The sequence below is a fragment of the Grus americana genome, chromosome 26 (genome assembly GCF_028858705.1).
Source record: "Grus americana isolate bGruAme1 chromosome 26, bGruAme1.mat, whole genome shotgun sequence".
NCBI lineage: Eukaryota > Metazoa > Chordata > Aves > Gruiformes > Gruidae > Grus > Grus americana.
Window position 1 is genome coordinate 4835143 of NC_072877.1, and position 21883 is coordinate 4857025.

Sequence of the window (21883 nt, forward strand, 5' to 3'; positions counted from 1 at the left end):
TTACTGTATTGTAGTAGTCTTCTAGTAGTGCAGCAATTCTTGCACTGTAGTAATACTATAGTAACTATTAAATAGTACTTGTTAATTGTAGTCTTACTGCAAAAAAAATCATGCATAGACCACACAAATGGCAAATTTAATTCTTATTTGTTAAATACACTATTACTATTTTTGTTGACAGTGAACAGATAAACAGAACATGCAAGGGAGTGAAACAATACACTTTAGCATTCCGGGGATAACAGCTTTAGCATTTATCAAAAACTGCTGCATTGATAAGGTAACATGGTTTGCCTGGACTTTTATACAGGTACTACATTCTGATCTCCCACATCTTCATTGTGTTTTGACTAAAGCTAGTATTCAAGTGGTGGCTGGGTTCCTCCTTCTAGTTAAGCATCATGATACACAATTTCAAAATGATGCTAAATGATTCCAGAGGAAGATATACCCTGCAGTAAGTACTGCCATAATATACAGTCATAATTTTTTGTAATCTCAAAGCCATGAATGTGTTTGTTTTGTAATGACTAAAAGACATGATTAAAATTTTCAGCATGTAGCTAATATACCATGACCCTTATTTGTTACAAAGATAATACTATCTTGTGCTCTCCCTCTCATGAGTATTATCTTATTTCACACTAAATACCAACTTTCTAAAACAAGATGCTTTTCAGTTATGCTTTTGTACAGTGCCAACACAATATGTCTTGAACTACTAGGTACCATAGCCCTACAAATAAAGGCTACTGTACCAGTGAGAACTGTTCAGGAAGACAACTCAGGACCTTCCAGACCAACATAGATTCATAGATTCAGTGAGCTCTTCCGTTTCAAGAAAACAGAAGAGGGGGGGCGGGAAGAAAGAAAAAGAAAAAGGCAAAGTTATCTATTTCAAAGTTTCTGGTAAACAAAACAAACCAAAACAAAAAAACCCTTAAAGTATTGCAATCTGCAGTCCTCCCCCCCGCCCCGGCATTCTAAAGATGCAGCACACAACTGCGTAAGAAGTTTCTCACAATTACATATATAATATGCATTTGATAGCCATACAGAAGCATCAGATACCATTACTTTTTGGGCTTCAAATGCACAAATAGAGTATTTCAAACTAAGTGCCTATAAGAGAGAGAAATCAAGTCTTCTTTTGTCTGGCAGATGCGACTGTTCTTTTGTGCCAAAAAGTAAGCCAAGAAATAAAAGTATTAGTGGTACAGATAAAACAAAGGTATAGCAGGTTGCATGGCCATCTCAATAGCATGCAACCAAGGCCTCTGATGATGTGCCAGTTCACAACAGAGATGATTAAGGAGGCTACCACCCTGTGCTGCCCTCTCTGTCCCTTTATTGGAGATTCTCTCCCTCCAGCAGCAGCTGAACTTCCCAACACCAAACATTAACTTAAATCAACTATTTCATTTAATACTAATAAACTGGGCTACAAACCACAGCAGCTGAGGAACAAAACACCATTTGCTTTATCTTTGCAATGGCTGTGGTAACCTCTGGCAGAGATGCAAGGTGTCAGTACGAGTAAGACTAACTTCCTAAATCATCACTACAGCATCTGCCCCAATCATGAACAAAAACCAACCCAAAACTAAAACCCAATCAAGTGGTGGTGAAATACCCCAGAAAATTTCATCAAGATAACCTCTAAGTTTTTTCTGCATACTTGTGTCAAGCCCTTCTGTTCCCAAAGACATCTCAATAGCCACCATATATTAAAACAGTACCATTGTTTATTCTGTTTAGCTTTTATAAAGATGACAAAAAAAATTTCTGCCCTCAGCTATCTAAAGATACATGGCATTCATTCAAGGATAAGTTATGGTTTCCAAAGCAGCACCGAACAATTTTTTTCTCCCACCTCAGAAAAAAGCATTTTTTAAAAATAATTATTAGTAGGAAGTTTCAAGAAATAAAACTGCTCCTCTGAACAAATAATAGCATATGGCAATTTTTCCTCAAGGAAAAAAAAAAAACTTTATGAAGTAAAAAATCCTCTTTCAGTCTGCAAGTATACTAATTACACATGAAACAGAAGTGACAGTTATACTTTAAAGAAATCTTTCATGCATATTTAATCAGAGCTTCACTGTAGAAATAGCACTGTAACAGTGGGATTACTTAGAGTCTAGCTTGCACAGTATTGCTCAGTCCCCACAGATGTCACTGATGGATGGTGGACTCGGCACCGAACATTCTTTGCTCCACGCTTATCACCTCTTTGGCTGACCTAATGTGGGAGGCCTGACATCTACACTTCCGCACTTCCAGCTACATTGAAGGGATACTGCTTGCTCGATACTTTCCTTATTGACAGCAACTCAATCATCTTCTCTTTCATTACAATTTCAGTATGAACTCCCTTTACTTTTAGGTATTGCAACAATTTGCTACCCCCCACCCCTCCCTTTCTTTCTTTCCACAACAGGGGTAGAAGGTATTGTGAATCTTACCAGTCTGTCACCTATCATAGAAACACCACCAAAGTCAAGTCCAGCGTTTAGTCCAAAACATCACAAGGAATGCAAAAATCGCTCTTAGCTGCAATTCCCATTTTTGTTTCTAAACTACAGGAAACTGAAAAGAAAGAAAAGGCCACTTCCCTAAAGCCTACGCATGACTGAAGGCACACATAGCGCTTAAAACTAAAATTAAAGACAACTTTTCTTTTGTCAGCCGTTGTCACTAACAGATAAGCAAATTTCAGCACTGAGCTCTGCCCATCAGCAGGTTTTTTCTTCTGTTTGCTTGTTTTCATCCAAGTAGTGTTTTTAGGCCAGGGATTTCAAAACCATAATGTCAGCAACATCTCATTACTACCTGGTAAACTGTAATGACTTGCCAGGTTTTTTGCCCTTGAACACCAGAATGTGGTATTCACTGACATAAAAAAATAACATCTTAAAAAAGCAAATAATATTTACTAAACAAAGCTTCTGTAGTGCTGCTTTATGCTTATTTTGTTTAAAAAAATTAAGCCTCAACTTTCGCAGACCTCCTGCAAGGTACTCGGTTTCATAATACACAGGAAAATACGCAGAATTGAATGTTCACTTCTAGGCATCTAAACACTATCATCAGACAGGTGAGCACTTGCAGCTGAGTGGAAGCCACATTTGAACAAATGAAAGGAAGAAATATTATGCCTTTGCGATTCATAAATTTGGATCATACGATATACAGAGAGTTCTTAAATGGATATTAAAGACCAAACAGTGCAAGGATAAAATATTAACGGCAGCAAACAAGAGACAGGTCATTAGGATTTCTCAGGTTTGGGAGGTTAAGCTTTTGTTCATGTTGTTGCCAAGGCTTTTCTAAGAATCAAGAGAAAAATTGTCACAATACTCCCAAAGAATCTATACTGAATAATTCCATTAAAGAAAAAAAAGAAAACAAAACCAACCAACAAAAAAATTCCTCACCACTCTCAAGCACCCAGTAAGTCAAGAAAATTACTACAGCATAGTAAGCCTTTTGCACCTGCATAACTGATTGAAATCTAACACAAAACAGTAGAGTGAAGGAAGATTATCACATAGTGTCTGCATTAAAAAAAAAAAACACAAAAAACTAACCCAAAAAAACCCCAAACACACACACAAAAAAACCCCAAACCTGTCTTAAAAATCCTGTAGAATAGGAACTGATCTTTTGGCTTCCACTGACTTGCCAGTCAATTAATGCTGGCAGAATCTATGTAGATTTTTTAATACTGTATCTTTAAAATGACTTAAACTCATATGAAACTCAGCATGGGTTACACAGCACAGAGATGGTACATGAAGAGCAGAAATCTAGGATGTTAGTTTAAAATATTTAAAAGAAACAAAACCAGAGGAACTTATTGAAAAAATCTCTTGCAAAATTTCTACTATAGCTACAGTGGATTCTAATGTTACTAACAATCCTTTAATGTTCAAGCTGCTCAGACCTGAGCAGACATATTTCTCCAGGGGGCAAAAAAACCCAACCAAAACCAAACCCAGAACCCAGACCAAATTCAGTATTTATAGCAGCCGATATTATCATTCACCATTCTGATATATCCTATTTTAAGAAAACCCCAGGGAACACTTCATCTGAAAGAATATCAAGCTGGTCCTGAGTTTTGGCACATTACAAGAAGACTGAATAGGCTGCAAAACATACTGTGTTAATAATAATATGCACAGCTAATATTTTCCACTGTTACTACCACTCTCAATCCAGCTGCCTCGTGCCAGTCTTGTTTACATCCAGTTTTCATACCATTTTACAGCTCTACTGATTTCATTACAGATATGGTTGGAGAAGTATATAGGAAACATTTGTAGACAGAACACTTGAAAAAAAATAGAGAGGAAGCTGCTGGAATTTTCAGCATAGTAGTACTTACTTCCTATGTTCCACCAGCCCACAACACAACACTCTGACCAGTTAAGTACTGCGTCCACAGTAGAACTCCCACAGTTAAATTAAAACTTCAGAGAAACTTTACTGGTTTATCTGCTGTGCAGATTTTTTTTTTTTTTTAGGAAGAAGACTCCTACAGTAGTTTTAAGTCTTCAAACCCTAATAGATCATAAAGCAGCCCTCTCATGAGAGTGAAGCTGACTTGAAAAAACACGAGCAGCACACACTCAAAGAACTCATTGTCGAAGAAGATACTTACAACAACAAAAAATTTCCAACACTGCTGAAACAGGTATCTATTACAGATAGAAAAAATAATTTTCACATTCTAGAAGTCCTGGAGTAGTGCAAAGATATGTATTATTGCAAATTGGTCTTCAATAAACAAAGACAGACTTCGTTTTACTCTGTTTCCACAGTAGCACAAGGACAGGAAAGATACTGACTGGGTATGAATTTCACTCCAATGACTTCATCTTGAGGTTGGAGTGAAGGATCAAAGACCTTAGGCATGCAGAAGGATGGAAGAAAGGAGAGGAAAAAAGCATAACAACAAGAGAAAACAAAAGAAAAATACTTCTGTTTGTATAATGAACTATATTTAAGAAGGGAGGGTGGAGACACACAAAAGGGAATAGAAGTCCACAAGTGTTCAACTCCAGTATTTCCATGTGCTCTATATCCTCTGATTTCACTCTTCAACTGCTATATCCTATATACCTTCTCTTCCTATTTTACAACAAAGCTGTTCTGGGAGAGAAAGTGATTTTTTTTCACTGAGAACAAAGAAAGCCTCCATGACAGCATTAGGTGGCAATTGCTAATCAGCAATTCACTATGTTATCTGTAGTCAAATAAGAGGCCGAACTGGCAGTCAAATAAAAAAGTGAATATAAGAGATGATCTCAAGTTTGCTTTGCAAATCCACCTCACCTTAAAGTGAGAAGGCTTACTTCCTAGATTTCACTAACTTACCTATAGTAAACCTGTTACAATACATTCAATTCCGCTGTACAGAAGCATTAAGAGGTGAATTCCCCACAGTAGTTCATTTGCAGTTTTCAAGTCCAAAGCAGAAATTACGATCTATTACACTTCCTCTGATCGTGCTTAGAGATCTGGACACATCAGGATCCTAAATGCACATTAGTAACTTCTAACTTACGAGATGCAAGTTAAACAAATCATTGTCCTCAAACTGTGATTCTGTATTGACACATTTCATCAATCACAAGAAAATGCCCATGCAAACTGTGTCTTACCTTATCCTTTTCATGGGGAAGGAGACACACTGGAGGCAGACAGGAAAGAGACTCAAAACTCTCCTTCCCATCAGCATTAGTGGTTGCTTTAGTGTTGAGTTGGTACAGAGGTCCATCTTTAAGGAGCCTACCATGGCCAACAGCGCGTTTGACAGCTAATCGTAATTGCTGGTGAAAAATGGAGGCAGCGCTACCTCCAAATAATGCAGACACATCTTTCTGACCTTTCAGAAAGCGCTCAATGTTCTTCAAGGACGAGCCACTAGACTCAGCCAAGCCCTCAATTGCCCGTTTGATAAGTTTATTCCAGTCCACGTTTGGTTTACCATCCAACTTGCCATGGTTCCGAGGCTTCGGAAGTGCTATTCTCCCAGGATTATCAGGATCCTTGTAGGAGTTGAGACCCTTGTTGGAGACTTTTAGAATAGTTCCATCTTTAACACTCAACTCTAACTGTTCCAGAACAGTTTTGCGGTCCAAACCGTGTGAAGATGACACTGCATTGCATATCCTCTCCTCTGAAGGACGCTGTTTTTGCTTCTTTACCTTTTTGATTGCCTCCAAAATCCACTCTGTATACAGCGGGTTGGCGAGTTTTACCATGGTGAAGAATTCTGTATATCCATAGAGTCGTTATCCTTTATCCCGATGCTGAACAAGTTTCACACAATGAGAAAACAGATTCTCGAATGATGGGAACCAGCTAACCATAGCATACACGTTTTCTGTTCTGAATTACTCCTCCTTTCTCAAACATTATTTGTTTTCACACTGAAGAGAGGAAAGCAAAACAATTAGTAATTTGCTCATTTTTTCCAATAAATCCCATAACAGCTTCAGAGAATATTTTTCCACAAAGGTATAAAGATTTCAGCATATCTCACCTCAGCTGCTGGTGTGCACACTCACAATCAGAAGAACTGTAACATTAGGCCTGGAAGAAAACAAGGAGAGAGACATTTCCAAAGAACAGTTAGAAAAAAGAAAAAAAGAAAAAAATCAGCAGCCAACATTAATTCATTAAACACATAGCAGATTTTTAATCCTCTACTACAGTTCTGAAACACTGAAATAATACTAAAGGTTTTATCTTCACTACTAATAAACACATGCTTTAACACTGAAATAACTCCACACAACCTAGAGAAAGAGAGTCTCCTCTTTTTATTTCAATCCATAAGTCAGTATAAATTCTATACCAAGTTTCATATCATTGCTGAGCACAAACTAAATTAATATTTTTGGGGGAAAAAAACCACAAACCACCCAACAAAGATCTTAAAAAAGCAGCAGCTCTCTTCATTTTTGCATATGGAAGATACTGCCTGAAACTTCAATAGAAAGCAGTAGGAATAGCCAAGAGCCTTGAGCAAACAGCAAGAAACTTTCAGAGCTCTTCCAGGAGCGTAATCATAGGTCTGATTCCCTCCTGCTAAGAAAAGCTATGACAGTTGTTCCATCAAGAAAAAAAAAAAAGTGAAGAAACGCAGCTGGAGATTGTAATTAAATGTTCCACTTTCAGAGACCATAGAAAAAAAGAATACAATGTTATAATCTTCAGTATAGATGAGGCACACTGAAAACACTTGAGGACAAAGTAACAGGTGACCGTACACAATGAGGAAGGAATGCTTATGACACTGCTAATTAAAGATGCAGATGGAAGGGTACGAGGCTTTAGTTGGGTTCACAGCCTGTAGTTGTCTTTAACAAAGACTTTTTCTAAGTTTTATAACAGTATGTTGCGCTGAACTTCTACTGCAAAAGTACACTAACTGAGAAGGATTTATAAACTGTTTATTACAAGGAATAACAATTTTCTGCAAGGGAAGTTTTAGTCATGAGCTAGTCATCAACACGGTTCTCCTGCTCTGCTTTCTAGTAAGTATTGAAGAATTTATCAACACACAGAACACATTTGCATACAGACATCAGACTCAATTGCACAGCTCCATACAGCCAGTACCGGAAAGATTCAGAACTACCAGAAAGGATGCAGTGCTTGCCTAGAGTTCTTTTAGCCCGCAAACAACAGATGTAGAGGGAAATATGGTCCCCGAGACCTGCCTGCCTTGCAAAGCGAAGCTGTGCTCCCGGGGTGCCCAGCAGCTAAGATTCCGGGGCCAGGGAGGACGCAGCGCTCTGGCCCCAGCAGAGCTCCCTGCGCAGGACGTTACGTAACCGCCCGGCCAGGCTGGGGCGATACCGGGACGGTCCCAACGCCGGGTCGCTCGCTCGCTCTCTGCGTGACAAGCGGCCCCTGCACCTGCTACCGCTCGTCCCCATCCCTATCCCGGACAGGCCCCGCACACGGCGCCCCAAGGGGCGCACTGCCTCAGTCGAGGGACTCGCAGCAGCGGAATCAGGAGAAACGGGGCGCAGGCCGCAGCCCCGACAGCCAACCGGGCCCCAAACCGTTCTTCGCCTCCGCGGAGACGGGTAGTGCAGCCCGGCTCCTTGTACCGGTTCGGCAGGGCCCGCGCCCGCGCCCGCCTCAGCCGCGCTCTCTCGCGCCAGAGACAGAGAGGAGCTCAGCCCGCGACCCCCCGACCTGCACCGCCCGCCTCATCCGCGCCCTGCCGCGGCCGCCACCTCCCCAGGGTGTAGGCCCGGCAGGCCCCAGGGGAGCGGGCGGCCGGGTCCGGGCCTGGCGCAGAGCGGCGGCGGGGCCGGAACAGGCCGCGAGCCTGGAGCGCCCAGCGGGCCTTCCCCTTCCCCAGGCCACGGAGCTCGCCAGCCGCCTGTCCCCGAGTTCCCCGGCACCGGGCACCCGAGCCGGGGTGGTCCCACCGGCGCTACTTACCGAGGCCTGCGAGAGACGGGAACCGAGAGGCAAAGGCCGGACGGCGGCGAAGCCCGAAACTGACACGGCGGCCATCTTGGGTCCGGAGCTCTGCGGCGGGGGGAGGGGGCGTGGGAGGGGAACAGCCCGCGGCGGGCGGGGGCGCGCGCGGGGAACAGCGCGGAGGGGCGGGAGCGGCCGCCGCCGGGAAGAGCCGCAGGGACGGGGGCTGCGGCAGACCGGGCTCTCGGCGGGGGCGCGCGGCGGTGGGAGGCGGGGCCGCTCCTAGGGCGGCCAGGCCGCCGCCCCGGGGCCAGCTGCTGAGGGCGGCCTGCGGCGCCATGTGAGCGGAGCGTGTGGGGCCGGGGCGGGAGAGCGGCGGCGCTCGCTGAAGGCTGACTGGAAACAGCGTTTGGGCGGGAGCCGCGAGAGCGGCGGCCGACGGGGAACGTCTCGCTACGGCTGTGGGGAGCCCTCCGCACTCCGAAACCGCGAGGCTGAGACCGAGGGTATGGCTACCGGTTGCTTCGACCGCCGAGAACCAGGCGGGAACGGCTGGGCGGCGGGAGGGCCTGGGCTAACGATCCTACTCTGGTAGGAGATGGTTATAGCCTCTGAGGCGGGAAATGCATCTCTGGGGCTTCATTAAGTTTGCGCTTGGAACAGCGACTCTGGGTTTTTCTGACTTAAAGGTAGCAAAGTGATGTAGAATTCTGAAATAACGATGCCATTTAACTCGGAGAGCGGGTATGCCTTGCCTGTACCTCTCAGCTGCGCGCGTTTAGAGACCGCTCTACCCTTAGACATCTTTGTGAGGTGATTTGTGTATCTTTCTGACTTCTTTGACGCATTTTAGTTTGCAGAGTAAAGCTATGCTGCCAAAGCGTTAGCTGTTGTACACAGAAATAATTTGGGAGCTATCTAGGTACTTTGGTCTTGGCTCTGCAGAGCTGGCTGCTTGTCACCACAATCAAAAGGTGCCTGAGAACAGAGGTCCACTCTTGGGTAATTTATAGAACAGCATGGTTCTCCTCTGCTCTGCAGAGGTATATGTTCGACTAGCATGTGCTGTAAGTTGGCAGAAATGAGCAAAGAGCAAATTCTCATTTTACAGCATCCTCTCCTAGGTTATATTTGATTGAAAGAATCTCATATTGTTATCCATTCTGAACGGCTATGCGCTGCGTGCAATTCTCTAACCTTTCCTAACCTCTGAGTCAGTTTACCAGTTGTGTATACACATTATAAAGTAGGCATTTTTCACCGTTGCCTTAAAGGACAACTATTGTGTAAAGTTTCGTGTGAGCTTCTCTTTTTAGAGAAGAAAAAATCTTAAGAAACCTTGTGGAGACAAAGTTGATAAAGCAAACTTGTGATGTTTTCTGAATGGCTTTGTTTAGTGTGTTGAGGTGAGAAATTTCTCTTTTGAGCAAGAAGAACTCTCTTGGTGTTCTAACAGAATAGGTCTTTCGGTGCAAAAGTTAAATGTTCTCAGTGAGTTACTTATTGAAGCCAATGGAGTTTGAGATGCTATTGTACGAGGTACTGTACAAACAGTTCTGTTTCTGCCACGCAGACTATAGATGTCTGGCCTTGTCTTGTCAGAGTTGGGTTCTCCCACCTCTTCCTGAGTCTTCAAAATTTGGATGGTTCTATGCTGCATGGCTTCCAGTGCCTTAAATTACAAGGCTGTGGTGCTATTTTCAGAAAAGTTAATGGAGATATAAATGTAATTTCCAGATAAGAAAGTAATGCAAGACTAAGAGGGTTCAGTATGTAACAGTTGGCTTCCTACAACACATAATATCAGCCTGTAGACTCTATTCTGTTTCAAAACTAGCAGTAGGTTATTATTAGCACCCTCGCAAAATTAATTTTGTTGACTATTACAAATTTTTAAAATTATCTGTTTTCTTCTATTCTTTTTTATTTTCACAGCACAGGCTAACAGTTAAATCATCAGAACTCCTGCATATGGCAAACTACAGATGGTAAGGAATTGTTTTATCATAAAGATAGTGCATGATTTGGCAACGCCATTTTGTAGCACTGCTCTTTGACTGTGCTTAGGTTTCTCTGGGGGTTCATGTACTGTAACTGAAGTATAGTACCCTTCAATGAGCAGTTTTCAGGCTGTCAGTAAATTAACCAGCAAAATGAAATTCTGTTCTGGCAGCATCTTCTGCCATGCTCTTTTTTTAAGTTCTAGTTTATATAAGCTCCTGAGACACTGTGGAGACTGACTTTCAGAACAAAACATGATTTTTGTGCTAACAGTTTGGAAGCAGCCAGGCAGCGTTTCTGCAGCAGTAAACAGTGGCGTAACTGCAAATTGTTCTCTGCAGGTGCCAGCAAGATACTTTAATAAATCTGTCTGATACTAAAGCAGAATCGTATTTCCCCTTTTCCCTCAACAACCTTTTCCTTTGGTGTGCAGGAATAATTAATTACCCCGTGGCTGCTTTTGTACGGGCACCAACATTCTTGATGGCTAAAGAAACTTAAATAACGGTAGGAAAAAATACAGACGTGACAACATCATGAATTGGGTAAAATACTAACAATTTTGATGACGGGTGCGAGCAGTTGGAGGGAAATGGCAAGTTTTAAACAGCATATAATATGGTCAAAACTGAATTGCGTTTCATGAAACAAAAAAGAAATGCCTGTATTGAAGAGCCATGTCCCATGACTGTTGGTTTTAAAGTCCAGGTTAAAACCAGAAAGGTTTGAGTTTCTTGGAGAACCAAATGGATAAAGGCTTTATGTTGTTGATCAATTTAACTATGTGCTGCTGCTTTCTGTCTGCGATACCTATATGACTCCCATTAATACAGTCTCCAAGAGCCTCATAGACTGATACAATAATCTTCACAATACTTTTGTATTAAAAGTGATATTAAAATCATAATTATTGTAAATTTAGAAGTGCTGTAATTAAATGACAAATTATTACCCCTTTGTTGCTCTCAAATGTGTAATTCATTACAGTAATTTGAATTAGACATTTTAAAAAAATATTTGATGTTTAAAAAATGCATTTGATACAAATCATGACCGTGAAAGAAATTAATGTGAGTTGTTTCTCCTTCTTTATTTTCTGCTATAGCGAAAAGCTCATCTAGTGCATGTTGAATTATCTAATACTTTAAATAAGTACATGTGATGCATACATGAGTATTAAAACGTAGTGTCAGAGTGAATAAACTGACCACTGCCCTGTTTTGGGGGAAAAATAGCTACAATGTATCAATAGAAAATAAGAGCCAATATAAACGCTCAACTGTGCATTTTTTGCATTCTGACATGATCAGTCCATTCAGCTTACTCATCTTCCAAACTTGGTGATATCACTGCTTAAATGATTTGCTCACAATCATGAAGCGCAGTCAGGTGTAAAGACCTGAGTCTTTCAATGCTTATGTAGCAGTCCTAACCAGCAGGCAGTCACCTTCCTTCCCATGTAATAAAGATTGTGTGCTTAGACAGCTTGTGTAATGGGATAAAAGGACTTCTTTTGTTCTTCTTGTAGTTATGTTTGTTCCCAGTGGAGTACTAAAATTGGAAAATTATTTGCAATGGCACTGCCTGACTCAGAAGTCCGGAGATCTGCTATATGAACATGAAGCCCCCGTTCTAATTACGCAAAGGAATCGCTTGGCATAGAGTTTAGATGATTTTGCATGACAATTGTCATTTTTATGCCAGCTGTATTGTGTTTTCAGTAGTGTTATTACTCCGTGGTGAACAAACCAGCAAAATAATACAGTGGGAAACATTCGACTAGCTACTCCTCACGGTAGAAACTGGGTTACTTAACACATTTCATAGACTATGCTAAGATGTCTACCCTAAAAAAGGGTGCCCCTAAAAGTAGAAGCAGGCATCTTTTGTAAGGCCGCAGACTCTGGTATCTCCAACGTGGCATGCAATTCTGACCACCCCATCCGGACAGCCTGGGCGAGCGCCTCAAATCGGGGAGAAGGGGGACGTGCAGCAGCCTCCACGTGTGCGGAGCCAGGGCTGGTAGCTCTGCTGAGCAGTCGGAGCTGATGAAGGCGCGGGGGGGGAGGCATGAGCGGGAGCGGGCGTCCCTCGCCTTGTCCGGCACGGCGGCAGCCGGGGCTCACCGAAGCTCCCTGCGCGGCCGTGCCCCGCGGCGCCCCCTGCCGGGCCGCGGCGGATAACGCGTGCTGTCGGGGAGCGGGGGGGGCGGGGCTCCCCTTCCGGCAGCCTCAGCTGGTTGGGCGCTGCTGGGCGCGCTCCCGGACTTGTCTGGAGCCCGGGCAGGCTGCTGTCCCAATGGAAGCTGAGCGGAGCGTGCCGTTCCTCTGGCGTTCTCATCCGCACAGCCTCTCCTCGGCCTATCAGGTGCGGCTGTTAGTGGGTCACCCAGTCAGAGTGCTCGCTTCTAAACCCCGCCCGTGAGGTTAGGGGGAGTTTCTCGCGCTGCCAATCCGCGCGCTGGGGGCCGGGGCTTGTGACAGCAAGGACGCGGGCGCGAGGGGCTGGGACTTGTGAGGCAGCGCGCGCGGAGGGGAGGCCTCGCTCCGGCTCCCGCTGCAGGACGGCCCTGTCGTGTGGCCCGCTCCGCCGCAGACATGATCCACAGCCTGTTCCTGATCAACGCCTCGGGGGACATCTTCCTGGAGAAGCACTGGAAGAGCGTCGTCAGCCGCTCCGTCTGTGACTACTTCTTCGAGGCGCAGGAGAGGGCCTCGGAGGCGGAGAACGTGCCGCCGGTGATCCCCACGCCGCACCACTACCTTCTCAGCGTCTACCGACACAAGATTTTCTTCGTGGCCGTTATCCAGAGCGAGGTGCCGCCTCTCTTCGTCATCGAGTTCCTGCACCGCGTCGTCGATACCTTCCAGGTACGGCTCCTGCGGCCGGGGGAGGGGGGGGCGAGGGGCGCTCTGCTCCTGCTTTAGCCTAAGGGCTGGTTGGTGTGTGGCGAGGAGCTTAGAAGAGGAAAAGCCCCACGTCGCTGCCGTGTTGTAAAGGAGAACGGGGCTTGCGTGTGTGTGTGGAGAAAAGGGAACCCTTCAAATTAGCAGCAATTAGTTTCCTCTTTTTCCTATCCCCTAATTCTCATCCTGCACCTGTGAGGATCTAGAGTAGGTCTCGAGGGCTCGCGGTGGTTAGGAATGTACTGCTTAGGATGATGATGGATTCAAGATCAACCTATGCTCACAGGAAGGACCTTTCAGCAATCAAGATTTTTATTTCTGTTTTGCAGCCTTGTTTCTTCTGTGAGCTGCAAACTAAGACCAAGCTGGCCTTGTTCTCTCTCACAAGGAGTTTTTACGATTCATAGCCATGTGCTTTACTCAGCGACAACTTACCTATGTGCTTACATCTAGTGATATTTCTTGGAAGTGTATTTGTTTCCTAAAGAAGTGAGTCACTGGAGTTGCCCCAGAGCAGCCATATTCCCTCTGTGCTATAGCTGACATGACTGCCAGTCAGTTTAGGGAAATAATGAAGACGTCTGTCTTCTGCTTGCCAACAACAGGATTGTGAGTCTGGATTTGAAATGTCTTGTGACTAGCATCCTACCAGAATACAGGAAATGTGGGCACTTGGTCAAACAAGTACCATGTGAGCTTTTGCTTCCAGGTGCCAATCAGAATGTCAGTGTAGGTTGAATTATGTTTTGCTGGATTCAGGGAGTGGATTGGCTGTTCAGGCCAAAAATGTATTATGTCAGTTGCTTAGGTCTTGTTTTTTATGAGGGGGCGAGGCATGAGTATGTCTTCACTGGCTCGTCCGTATGTTAAAATCCAACACATCTGAAAAAGAAATAGTGTTTGTAGCGCGGGACTAGGAATCCTTGATCATCTCAGTTTATGTATACTCATGTTTTGTGCAGAACGCCTGATCTCTTTAACTGCTCTAAATATCTAGAAGCTCAGGTTTGTGTTTGCGTGTGCATGCTCACTCACTCTCCAGAAAGATGCATGAAGTCCTGTGAGTAAATTACATATTCAATTTTAAAAATTGCTGAATTATTGGGACTGCTTCCTATAACATATGCTGCATCTTGAAAGATCTCCACTTAGTTTTCTATACCTATGTTATGTTACAGATTTAAAATTTGACTTGGTATATTTTTACTGGAAACTTTAATATTGCTAATTATTGTTTTGGGGTAGGAGCTGAAGAAACAGTAATCAATTTGGGGAATAAACTAGTCTGTCTATTTTTATGACTTATGTTCTAAGGTTCTGCTTTATGCACCTCATAAATTATGAGGGAGGAAGGTTTTGTTACATGGATAGAATTATTTTTCAGACTTTTCAGAATACTGGACTTCTGCTATTAGCCTAATATATCTTAGGATGTGTAAGCAGTCTGCATACCCCAAGCAGTATCACAATGAAAAACCACAAGTAGTGTGTTAGCTGGACTTCAGAAATGTTCTCCTACAAAACAAACATGGTCTTAGGCAGAATATGCAGGGAGTTTGAAGCTGTGCTTCCCCCATATTCCACATCAGGATAAATTCTAAAAAAAAATACTTAGAGAATTGAAGTTAATAATTGTATTATTGCCTATTGTTCGCGACCATTATAACAAAAGTAAATGAAAAGCTTTGAGGAGACGTTGAATTCCTTAAACAGCAGTGCTGCACAGTTAAAATATTGAGAGTACTGTAGATGAAGACTAGGGCAGCTGAGGAAGGATATATAATACTGGAGCCTAATGAAAGGCATCACTGCATGCAAGTCAGTAGTGGCTGCAGGAAGTAAGTTTTTCTTATTAATATTGCTGCTTAATTGGTTGCAATTGAGCCATTTTCAAGTGCTAATTAAAAGAATCTCTTAGCTATCAAAGAGAATCTTGTTATATAGAAAGGAATAGGGCAGTGGCAGAGGTATGCTCAGAGTTTGGCATGCCTGTTGGAATGGTTAGTTTGTCTGATGTGCTTGTACTAATAGATGGAGTTTCAGTGTTGTCTCACCTCCTCCAAGCAGCAGCTTGATTTATTTCTATGTGGGAGGACACTAAACTGAATGATCACTAAGATTCTATTTCAGAGATTGTTGAGTAATTATTTCTTTTACACAGGATTATTTTGGTGTCTGTTCAGAGGTGATGATCAAGGACAATGTTGTGGTGGTTTATGAGGTGCTGGAGGAGATGCTGGACAATGGCTTTCCGTTGGCAACAGAGTCTAATATTCTTAAGGAACTGATAAAACCTCCCACTATCCTCCGAACAGTTGTCAACACTATAACAGGTACAGGGAAACAAAAAGTAGATAAACTGGGGAGGCCGTGTGGCAATATTCCTTCATCAGTAAATTAGGACATGGGCGAATAAAATTTATGTTGTCCCATACCATTCTAAACCCCAGCATAGGTGTATTTAGGGAGTTCTGTGTGGTGCTTTGCTTTGAGGTTCCTTCCAGTTCCAGCACCAGCTGCATTTTTTTTTTTTTATTATTAAACTGAAACAGACAGATTACATTTCCAGTTACAGCCATGACATGACTTCCTGGATGAGTTAGTTTGGTGTGTTTTTTTTTGTTGGGGTGGCTTTTTGTTTTGTTTTTTTAGTTACGCTTTCCCTTGCCTTATTGTAGTATGTTTTAGAGTTGGATGTAAGAGAGGTGTAAATTGTAGAATACAAACAGTGATTCTGGAAGAGTAATTGCTCTCCTACAAAGAGATAGAGGTTCTCGGGGATTAAGTACAATTAAATTATATGAGGCCAAGGACTTGTTCTGGAGCATTGTCTAACTTTTGTGGTTGTTGTGATTGCCTTTCTTTTTCCAGGAAGCACTAATGTGGGTGACCAGCTTCCTACTGGACAGCTATCAGTGGTGCCTTGGAGACGTACTGGTGTAAAATATACCAACAATGAGGCGTATTTTGATGTGATTGAGGAGATAGATGCAATCATTGACAAATCGGGTATGGAAATTGCTTCTGACTAAGATGAGTGTAACATGTCCTGATAGTGCCTGAAGAGAGATTTAGATTTTCAAAGAGGAGCTCCCTCATCTAAGCGTGGGAAGCTCTATTCCTGTTCTTACTGTGGAACGTTGCCATCTTGTAGGTGTTATTCAGTCAAAAATTTTAGAAAGGTACCAAGGTTTTCACTGGTCCTTATTCCCGAGGCCTTGCAAGCAATTCTATGTTGGGAAAATAGAAGGTGAGTGAAAATTGTGCATAGTGCTATCTCCTTAGTTTTTGTGCATCTTAGTCTTGTTAGAGTTGGGAGCTATTGTCATTGGCCATTAAATTGGACATTGCTGGTGTTAGTGGTTCTTATTTGTATGCACCTTCTCTAGAAGTTGTTGGGAATGGAGAAAAATGTTGAGCGGGCAACCTAATGAGCCATGACATTTCATAAAGACAATAAAATTCCTTCCTCCCCATTGATAGATTTTTCCACATTGGGATTTTTTTGATCAGGTTCGCATAACCTCCCGTGTTTACTTTACTGTTGCAGGTTCAACGATTACTGCTGAAATCCAAGGGGTGGTTGATGCTTGTGTCAAGCTGACTGGAATGCCGGACCTTACCCTCTCCTTTATGGTAAAGCTCAAGGATGTATCTTTACTTAAGTATTCTGAAAAGGATTTCCCAGCCCTGATACTAGGATCTCAGTCTCATGCTGATGGATTCCGGTAGATCAGAAGCTGTGTATGCCAAATAAAAGAGAAAGAACTGACAATGGAAACTCATAGTGAACTTCAGCAACTTTGAGCCTAAAGGTTTTATTTTCAGATTCTTTGTTAAAAGTACTTTTAGTGTGTGCTGTGACTAAGTTTCTGAGATACAGTGGTGCTTTAGGCAGATATCCTAAAGGGCCATCTTTTTTTATGAGTATGCATCAGTGTAATTTTGACACGACTAGATTTTCTAAAGTAGGATAGAGGTTACTGAGTGCTGCTATCTCACAGATGTAACGGCATCAAATAGCTTAACATGTCTGAACGTAGATACCTTCAAGTGGACAGAGTGTGTTGAATGGTAGGCCCTTCATGGATAGAAGACTGAGAAGAAGGAGTTATTTTAAGTAGTACTGCCTTCACTAACCTCGTGACTTTCTTTTATTTCAGAACCCTCGGTTATTGGATGACGTCAGCTTTCATCCATGTGTGCGTTTTAAGCGCTGGGAGTCAGAGAGAATACTCTCATTCATTCCACCTGATGGAAATTTTCGCTTGCTTTCCTACCATGTCAGTGCTCAGAAGTAGGTGATGAATGTAGTGCTGTGAATTATGAAATTTGGATCTTCCTGGCTAGGAAAAAAAAGAAAAGGGAATTGCTTTTAAAGATCAGGTGGCATGTTGTGCCAAATGAAGTAGAGGTGCATAATAACTTGCATTTTTCCTTTTTTAAAACACATGTTTTCACCTTGTTTGGAGCAGTGATTTTGTCACTTCTTTTTGGTCAGCCAGCATTTTTCAAAGACTAGTAGCAGATGAACCAACTAGAGAGGGAAAGAATTAGGCAGTATGGAGTAATCAAGCTGTTGATTTCCTATGTTTATAAAAAAACTTTTAGAATAAAAGAAGATAGTTTGGTAATCTTGTTGGCTTTTTGGCATCTCTCTTAATAGAACTACAAGTTCTTGTGCACTGTTTGTGCTCTTTTCTAGAAGCAGCTTACCAAGTACAAATTAGGGTTACAGATGTTAAAGCATTTTGTTAGCCTTTGTCAGACTTATCTCAAGTAGGTGAAAATGAGTGGGAAATCCAACCGAAAGTACAAACAGGAAGTTCAAGTGCTGCTGCACTGCCTGGAACTACTTGCCAGCTTGGTTGTGACATGGAAGAACATTCCTCACCCTTTGCTCAAGTCTCCTGTTATATTGGAAGTAGTTACCTGCCCTGTAGACAGGTAGAAAACTAAAGATATGGCAAGCTTGATTAAAAAAAAAAAAAGTGTAATTAAGACTTGAGAACAGGATTCTGACTTTGCTTTTAGATCAAACAAATGAGTGTAGGATTTCCTGCTCTTTTAAAGAGACTGGTTTCCAGTGTTTTCAGTGTAGAAGGCAAGGACTGCATCAGGAAAAGCAAAGGTGGCGAGAGACTGACAAGGACTTTCTGTTCATGTCTTTATTCTAGTCTTGTGGCAATTCCTGTCTACGTTAAACACAACATCAGTTTCCGTGATAGCAGCTCACTGGGACGTTTTGAGATCACAGTGGGACCAAAGCAGACTATGGGGAAGACTGTAGAGGGAGTGATGGTCACTAGCCAGATGCCAAAAGGTGTCTTAAATATGACCCTCACACCCTCTCAGGGAACACACATCTTCGATCCAGTTACAAAGGTGAGAGGAAATAGAAATTAGATGCTATTTGGTTTTAATCTTTTTTACCTTTCAGGAAATGAAGTTGAGCTGTTAATGCTCACATTAACATTTCCTTGAAAGTTGCTTTTCTGAAGGCGGTATCTTTTCTTGGGGTGAGAACTTTTTCCAGACAATTGCATACTAGAAGTTGTCTTAATCCCCACAACAGATAGCTCAGCATCCAAGTGGGTTGTAGTTCTGGTTGCTTGGTGTGTGCAGAAAATACAAGAACTGGTATTGTAGTAGGCATTAGTCTGGTGGATGCCTTACAGACTTCTGCATATCTATTTGTCACACCTAGTACTGCACATTAGACTTGCTCCTTCACAAACACAGAGGATTTGGGTTGGTTAGTGGGTTTTGATTTGTGTTGGGGTGTTCTAGTTTTGGTTTGGTGTGTGTTCTTCCCCCTCTGGAGTTCAATTCACCTTTTTTTTTTTTTCCCCTCCTTATTACAAACTTAAATTTGATGGTTTACCCATAGTAGAGCCTCAAGCAACACTGCTTCAACCTCTTGGAAAGGAGGCAATTCTGCATTATTTTTGTTACTGTTGCACATAGGAAATGGGGACTGTAGCACAAGTACTGGAAATACCATTCATGGTAGGCTTTGAGGGAACCTCATGGAAAGAGAGGGAGAACAAAGGTGTGAGGCAGCTGCTCCTTAAGCCTGTACTGTGTCTGTCCAATATGAAAGGCAAGATACTAAGACCTTTCCATAAAGAAACATTAAAAGCTGTCATTGGAAGGGGACTCTTCTTTAGAGGGTGTTACTGCATTTCTGTTTCACTGCTGCGTTTTCTGTTCCTTGAAGTTGCTGTCATGGGATGTGGGGAAAATAAACCCCCAGAAGTTGCCAAGCCTGAAGGGGAGTGTGAGCCTGCAAGCTGGGACATCAAAACCAGATGAAAACCCCACCATTAACCTGCAGTTTAAAATTCAGCAGCTGGCTATATCTGGTAAGTGACTGTCAGGTAAAGAAGCTGAATATTCTCTGCTGTGTCAGTGCTTGCTCTGCATGTAGCTGAAGTAGCTCTGCAGGTCTTCTGAAGTACGTTCTATCTAAAATGTGTTCTTCAAGTAGAAAAAGTGTGTGCTTTGACTACAGATACATGGATTTGTTCTTTCTGATGCTCTGTGAAATAGCCTATGTACATTTCCTTGCATTTCATGCTTACAGAACTACGAAGAATTCTAGGGTATGGATGTGCTTGTAAAGAATGATTCTGACAATTAGCAGTTGTCAGCTTTTTTCTGTTCTGTTTACTGCTTGCTAAAACTTTCCCTATGCTTTCTGCACCTCTAGTATGATCTTCTGTTCCTTTATCCTGAAGTCTTGTCTGCTTTGTTTGTGGCAGCAGTCAGTCTTATGCTGTATTTGTTTGCCTTTAGGACTGAAGGTGAATCGCTTGGACATGTATGGGGAGAAGTACAAGCCCTTCAAGGGGATAAAATACATGACTAAGGCTGGCAAGTTCCAAGTCCGAACCTAGAGGATCCCGATAATGAGGAAGAGCACTTTCCTGTTTCTCCTGTTCCTGGCTGTTGGTTGCAGCCTCTTATCCCATCCATCTGTTTCGGGTTGCTCCCTTGCCTGTAGTAGCATGAGCAGGAGAGCCAGGGCTTAGGGTGCTGGAGAGCAGGGAAAAGTAAGGTTCACCTGAAACCATCTCATCCCTAGCCGAATCTGAAGTATTTGGAACAATGGCAGATGGGGGAGGTGTTCAGGTCCCTTGGGATTAGTGAGTCAGCTATGTAAGCTTGTATCACCTTCATTTTGCTGTCTTGAAGGAAATTCTAGGGGTTTATTGCCTTTTGTAACTCCTCTTCCTTATATTTTGGTTGGCTTTTATCCCTGCGTAGATGATACAAAGTCTAATTTCCACAAACCAACTCCAGTGTGATGGTCCGGCACCTACCCTTCTCCATCACTGGGCATTAGGGTGGAAAGCTGTATAATTCTTGGCAGCAGAGAGATCATCTAGTCATTCTGCCTCAAAAGGACTAGAAGAAGTGGAAAGGTAGACTGTCCTACCCAGGATGGGATGTTAAGAAGCCTGAGATTGGGGATGGTGCCACAAAAGGAGGAAGGGAAGAAGTGGATGCTTTTTTTTCTAGATATTCATAAGCCATCTTGGTCATCAGGTATCTTGAATCTCTGTAATAGGCTGGAAACCCATCCAAATCTTAGTATGGTACCCTACGAAGGGCTGACTGTAGCTCTTATAACTGATGGGTGGTGACATCTGAACGTTATTCTACTTCTCTTCTTGTTTTGTCAGTATTCGAAGGTAGGGATTCTCCTAGCTTCTTTGGGGAGTCAGGGAAGAGACAGAGGGGCATGAGAATTTTTGTGGAGACATAACACTCTGATGGAAATAGAAGCTGTGGCTAAATGAAGATGATCACTACCCTAGTAACTTGTTGGAACTTCTTTTTGTCTCTGCCTGCCTATTATAAATGAAGGTGATACTGCTGTTCTCCTGCTCACTGATGTCTTTGAGATAATTGTGTCCTGGTACCTTTGTAGTGTTTCTGGCTATCCTACCTCATTCCAGTTCTGTACCAATCAGCTGCTGTGCAGGTGGATTCAAGCCTACGCTGGATTTTCCACTGGGACCATCTCTTCTGCAGGAGCTGTTGCTGCATCTGCCCATTCCAGTCTGTGCTGCATCTCTCTGTACAGCATAAATATGAAATGAGAGGCATCTGCAGTTTGGTGTTGTCTGTAATGTCCTCTTTGGCCACTAGATGCCAATGTGTTTTCTCTGTGGTAGCAGAAGTTGTCCCTAAGCTGCTGTACATGTGACTGCAGCATCTGTCAGGTGGCTGTGGAGTCCAGCATGTACAGTTCATGCTTGTGAACAGAATCAAGTTGACCCTAAATGAAGGATAACATACATTCTGTTTTGCATGTGATGGATACTTGCAGTGGATGAGTGGCATCTTGTTTGTGGAACTGCAAGTTCCAGTGCAACCGATGAATGTCATAGCAGGTGGTCTTACTGCTGAGCATGTTCAGTGGAAATATAACCTTCAGCAAGGGCATCAATAAAATTAATTTTTACATGTCATCTGTGTCATTTCAGAGTGGTTTGTGTGGACTTTACAAGAAG

General features: G+C 42.8%; 2 protein-coding genes across 3 annotated transcripts in view; one reads left to right on the top strand and one right to left on the bottom strand.

The window, feature by feature from the left end:
• KAT6A (lysine acetyltransferase 6A) overlaps window positions 1-8569 on the bottom strand; it is a 52730-nt gene extending 44161 nt beyond the window's left edge. For both annotated transcript variants that reach the window (XM_054804412.1, XM_054804411.1), the window contains exons 1-3: window positions 8473-8569; window positions 6554-6603; window positions 5670-6440 (exon numbers count right to left, since the gene is read on the bottom strand). In XM_054804412.1, the coding sequence (XP_054660387.1) occupies window positions 5670-6272 (603 nt within the window). In that variant the 5' untranslated portion in view covers window positions 6273-6440; window positions 6554-6603; window positions 8473-8569. The remainder of the gene's footprint in view (window positions 1-5669; window positions 6441-6553; window positions 6604-8472) is intronic.
• A 121-nt stretch (window positions 8570-8690) lies between these two features.
• Window positions 8691-21839, top strand: AP3M2 (adaptor related protein complex 3 subunit mu 2). Its single transcript, XM_054804485.1, has 10 exons — window positions 8691-8960; window positions 10390-10442; window positions 10889-13325; window positions 15523-15694; window positions 16233-16370; window positions 16912-16997; window positions 17525-17658; window positions 18539-18746; window positions 19582-19726; window positions 20160-21839. The coding sequence occupies exons 3-10, from the start codon at window positions 13053-13055 to the stop codon at window positions 20258-20260; spliced, it is 1257 nt and encodes a 418-aa protein (XP_054660460.1). The 5' UTR covers window positions 8691-8960; window positions 10390-10442; window positions 10889-13052; the 3' UTR covers window positions 20261-21839.
• The last annotated feature ends 44 nt before the right edge of the window (window positions 21840-21883 follow it).

What these genes read in the sequence shown, in the direction of transcription:
- AP3M2 (XM_054804485.1), top strand. Translation starts at nt 13,053, where the DNA reads ATGATCCACAGCCTGTTCCTGATCAACGCCTCGGGGGACATCTTCCTG. An exon ending in GCGTCGTCGATACCTTCCAG is followed by an intron (nt 13,326 to 15,522) that starts GTACGGCTCCTG and finishes TCTTTTACACAG; the next exon opens with GATTATTTTGGTGTCTGTTC. An exon ending in TACCATGTCAGTGCTCAGAA is followed by an intron (nt 17,659 to 18,538) that starts GTAGGTGATGAA and finishes TCTTTATTCTAG; the next exon opens with TCTTGTGGCAATTCCTGTCT.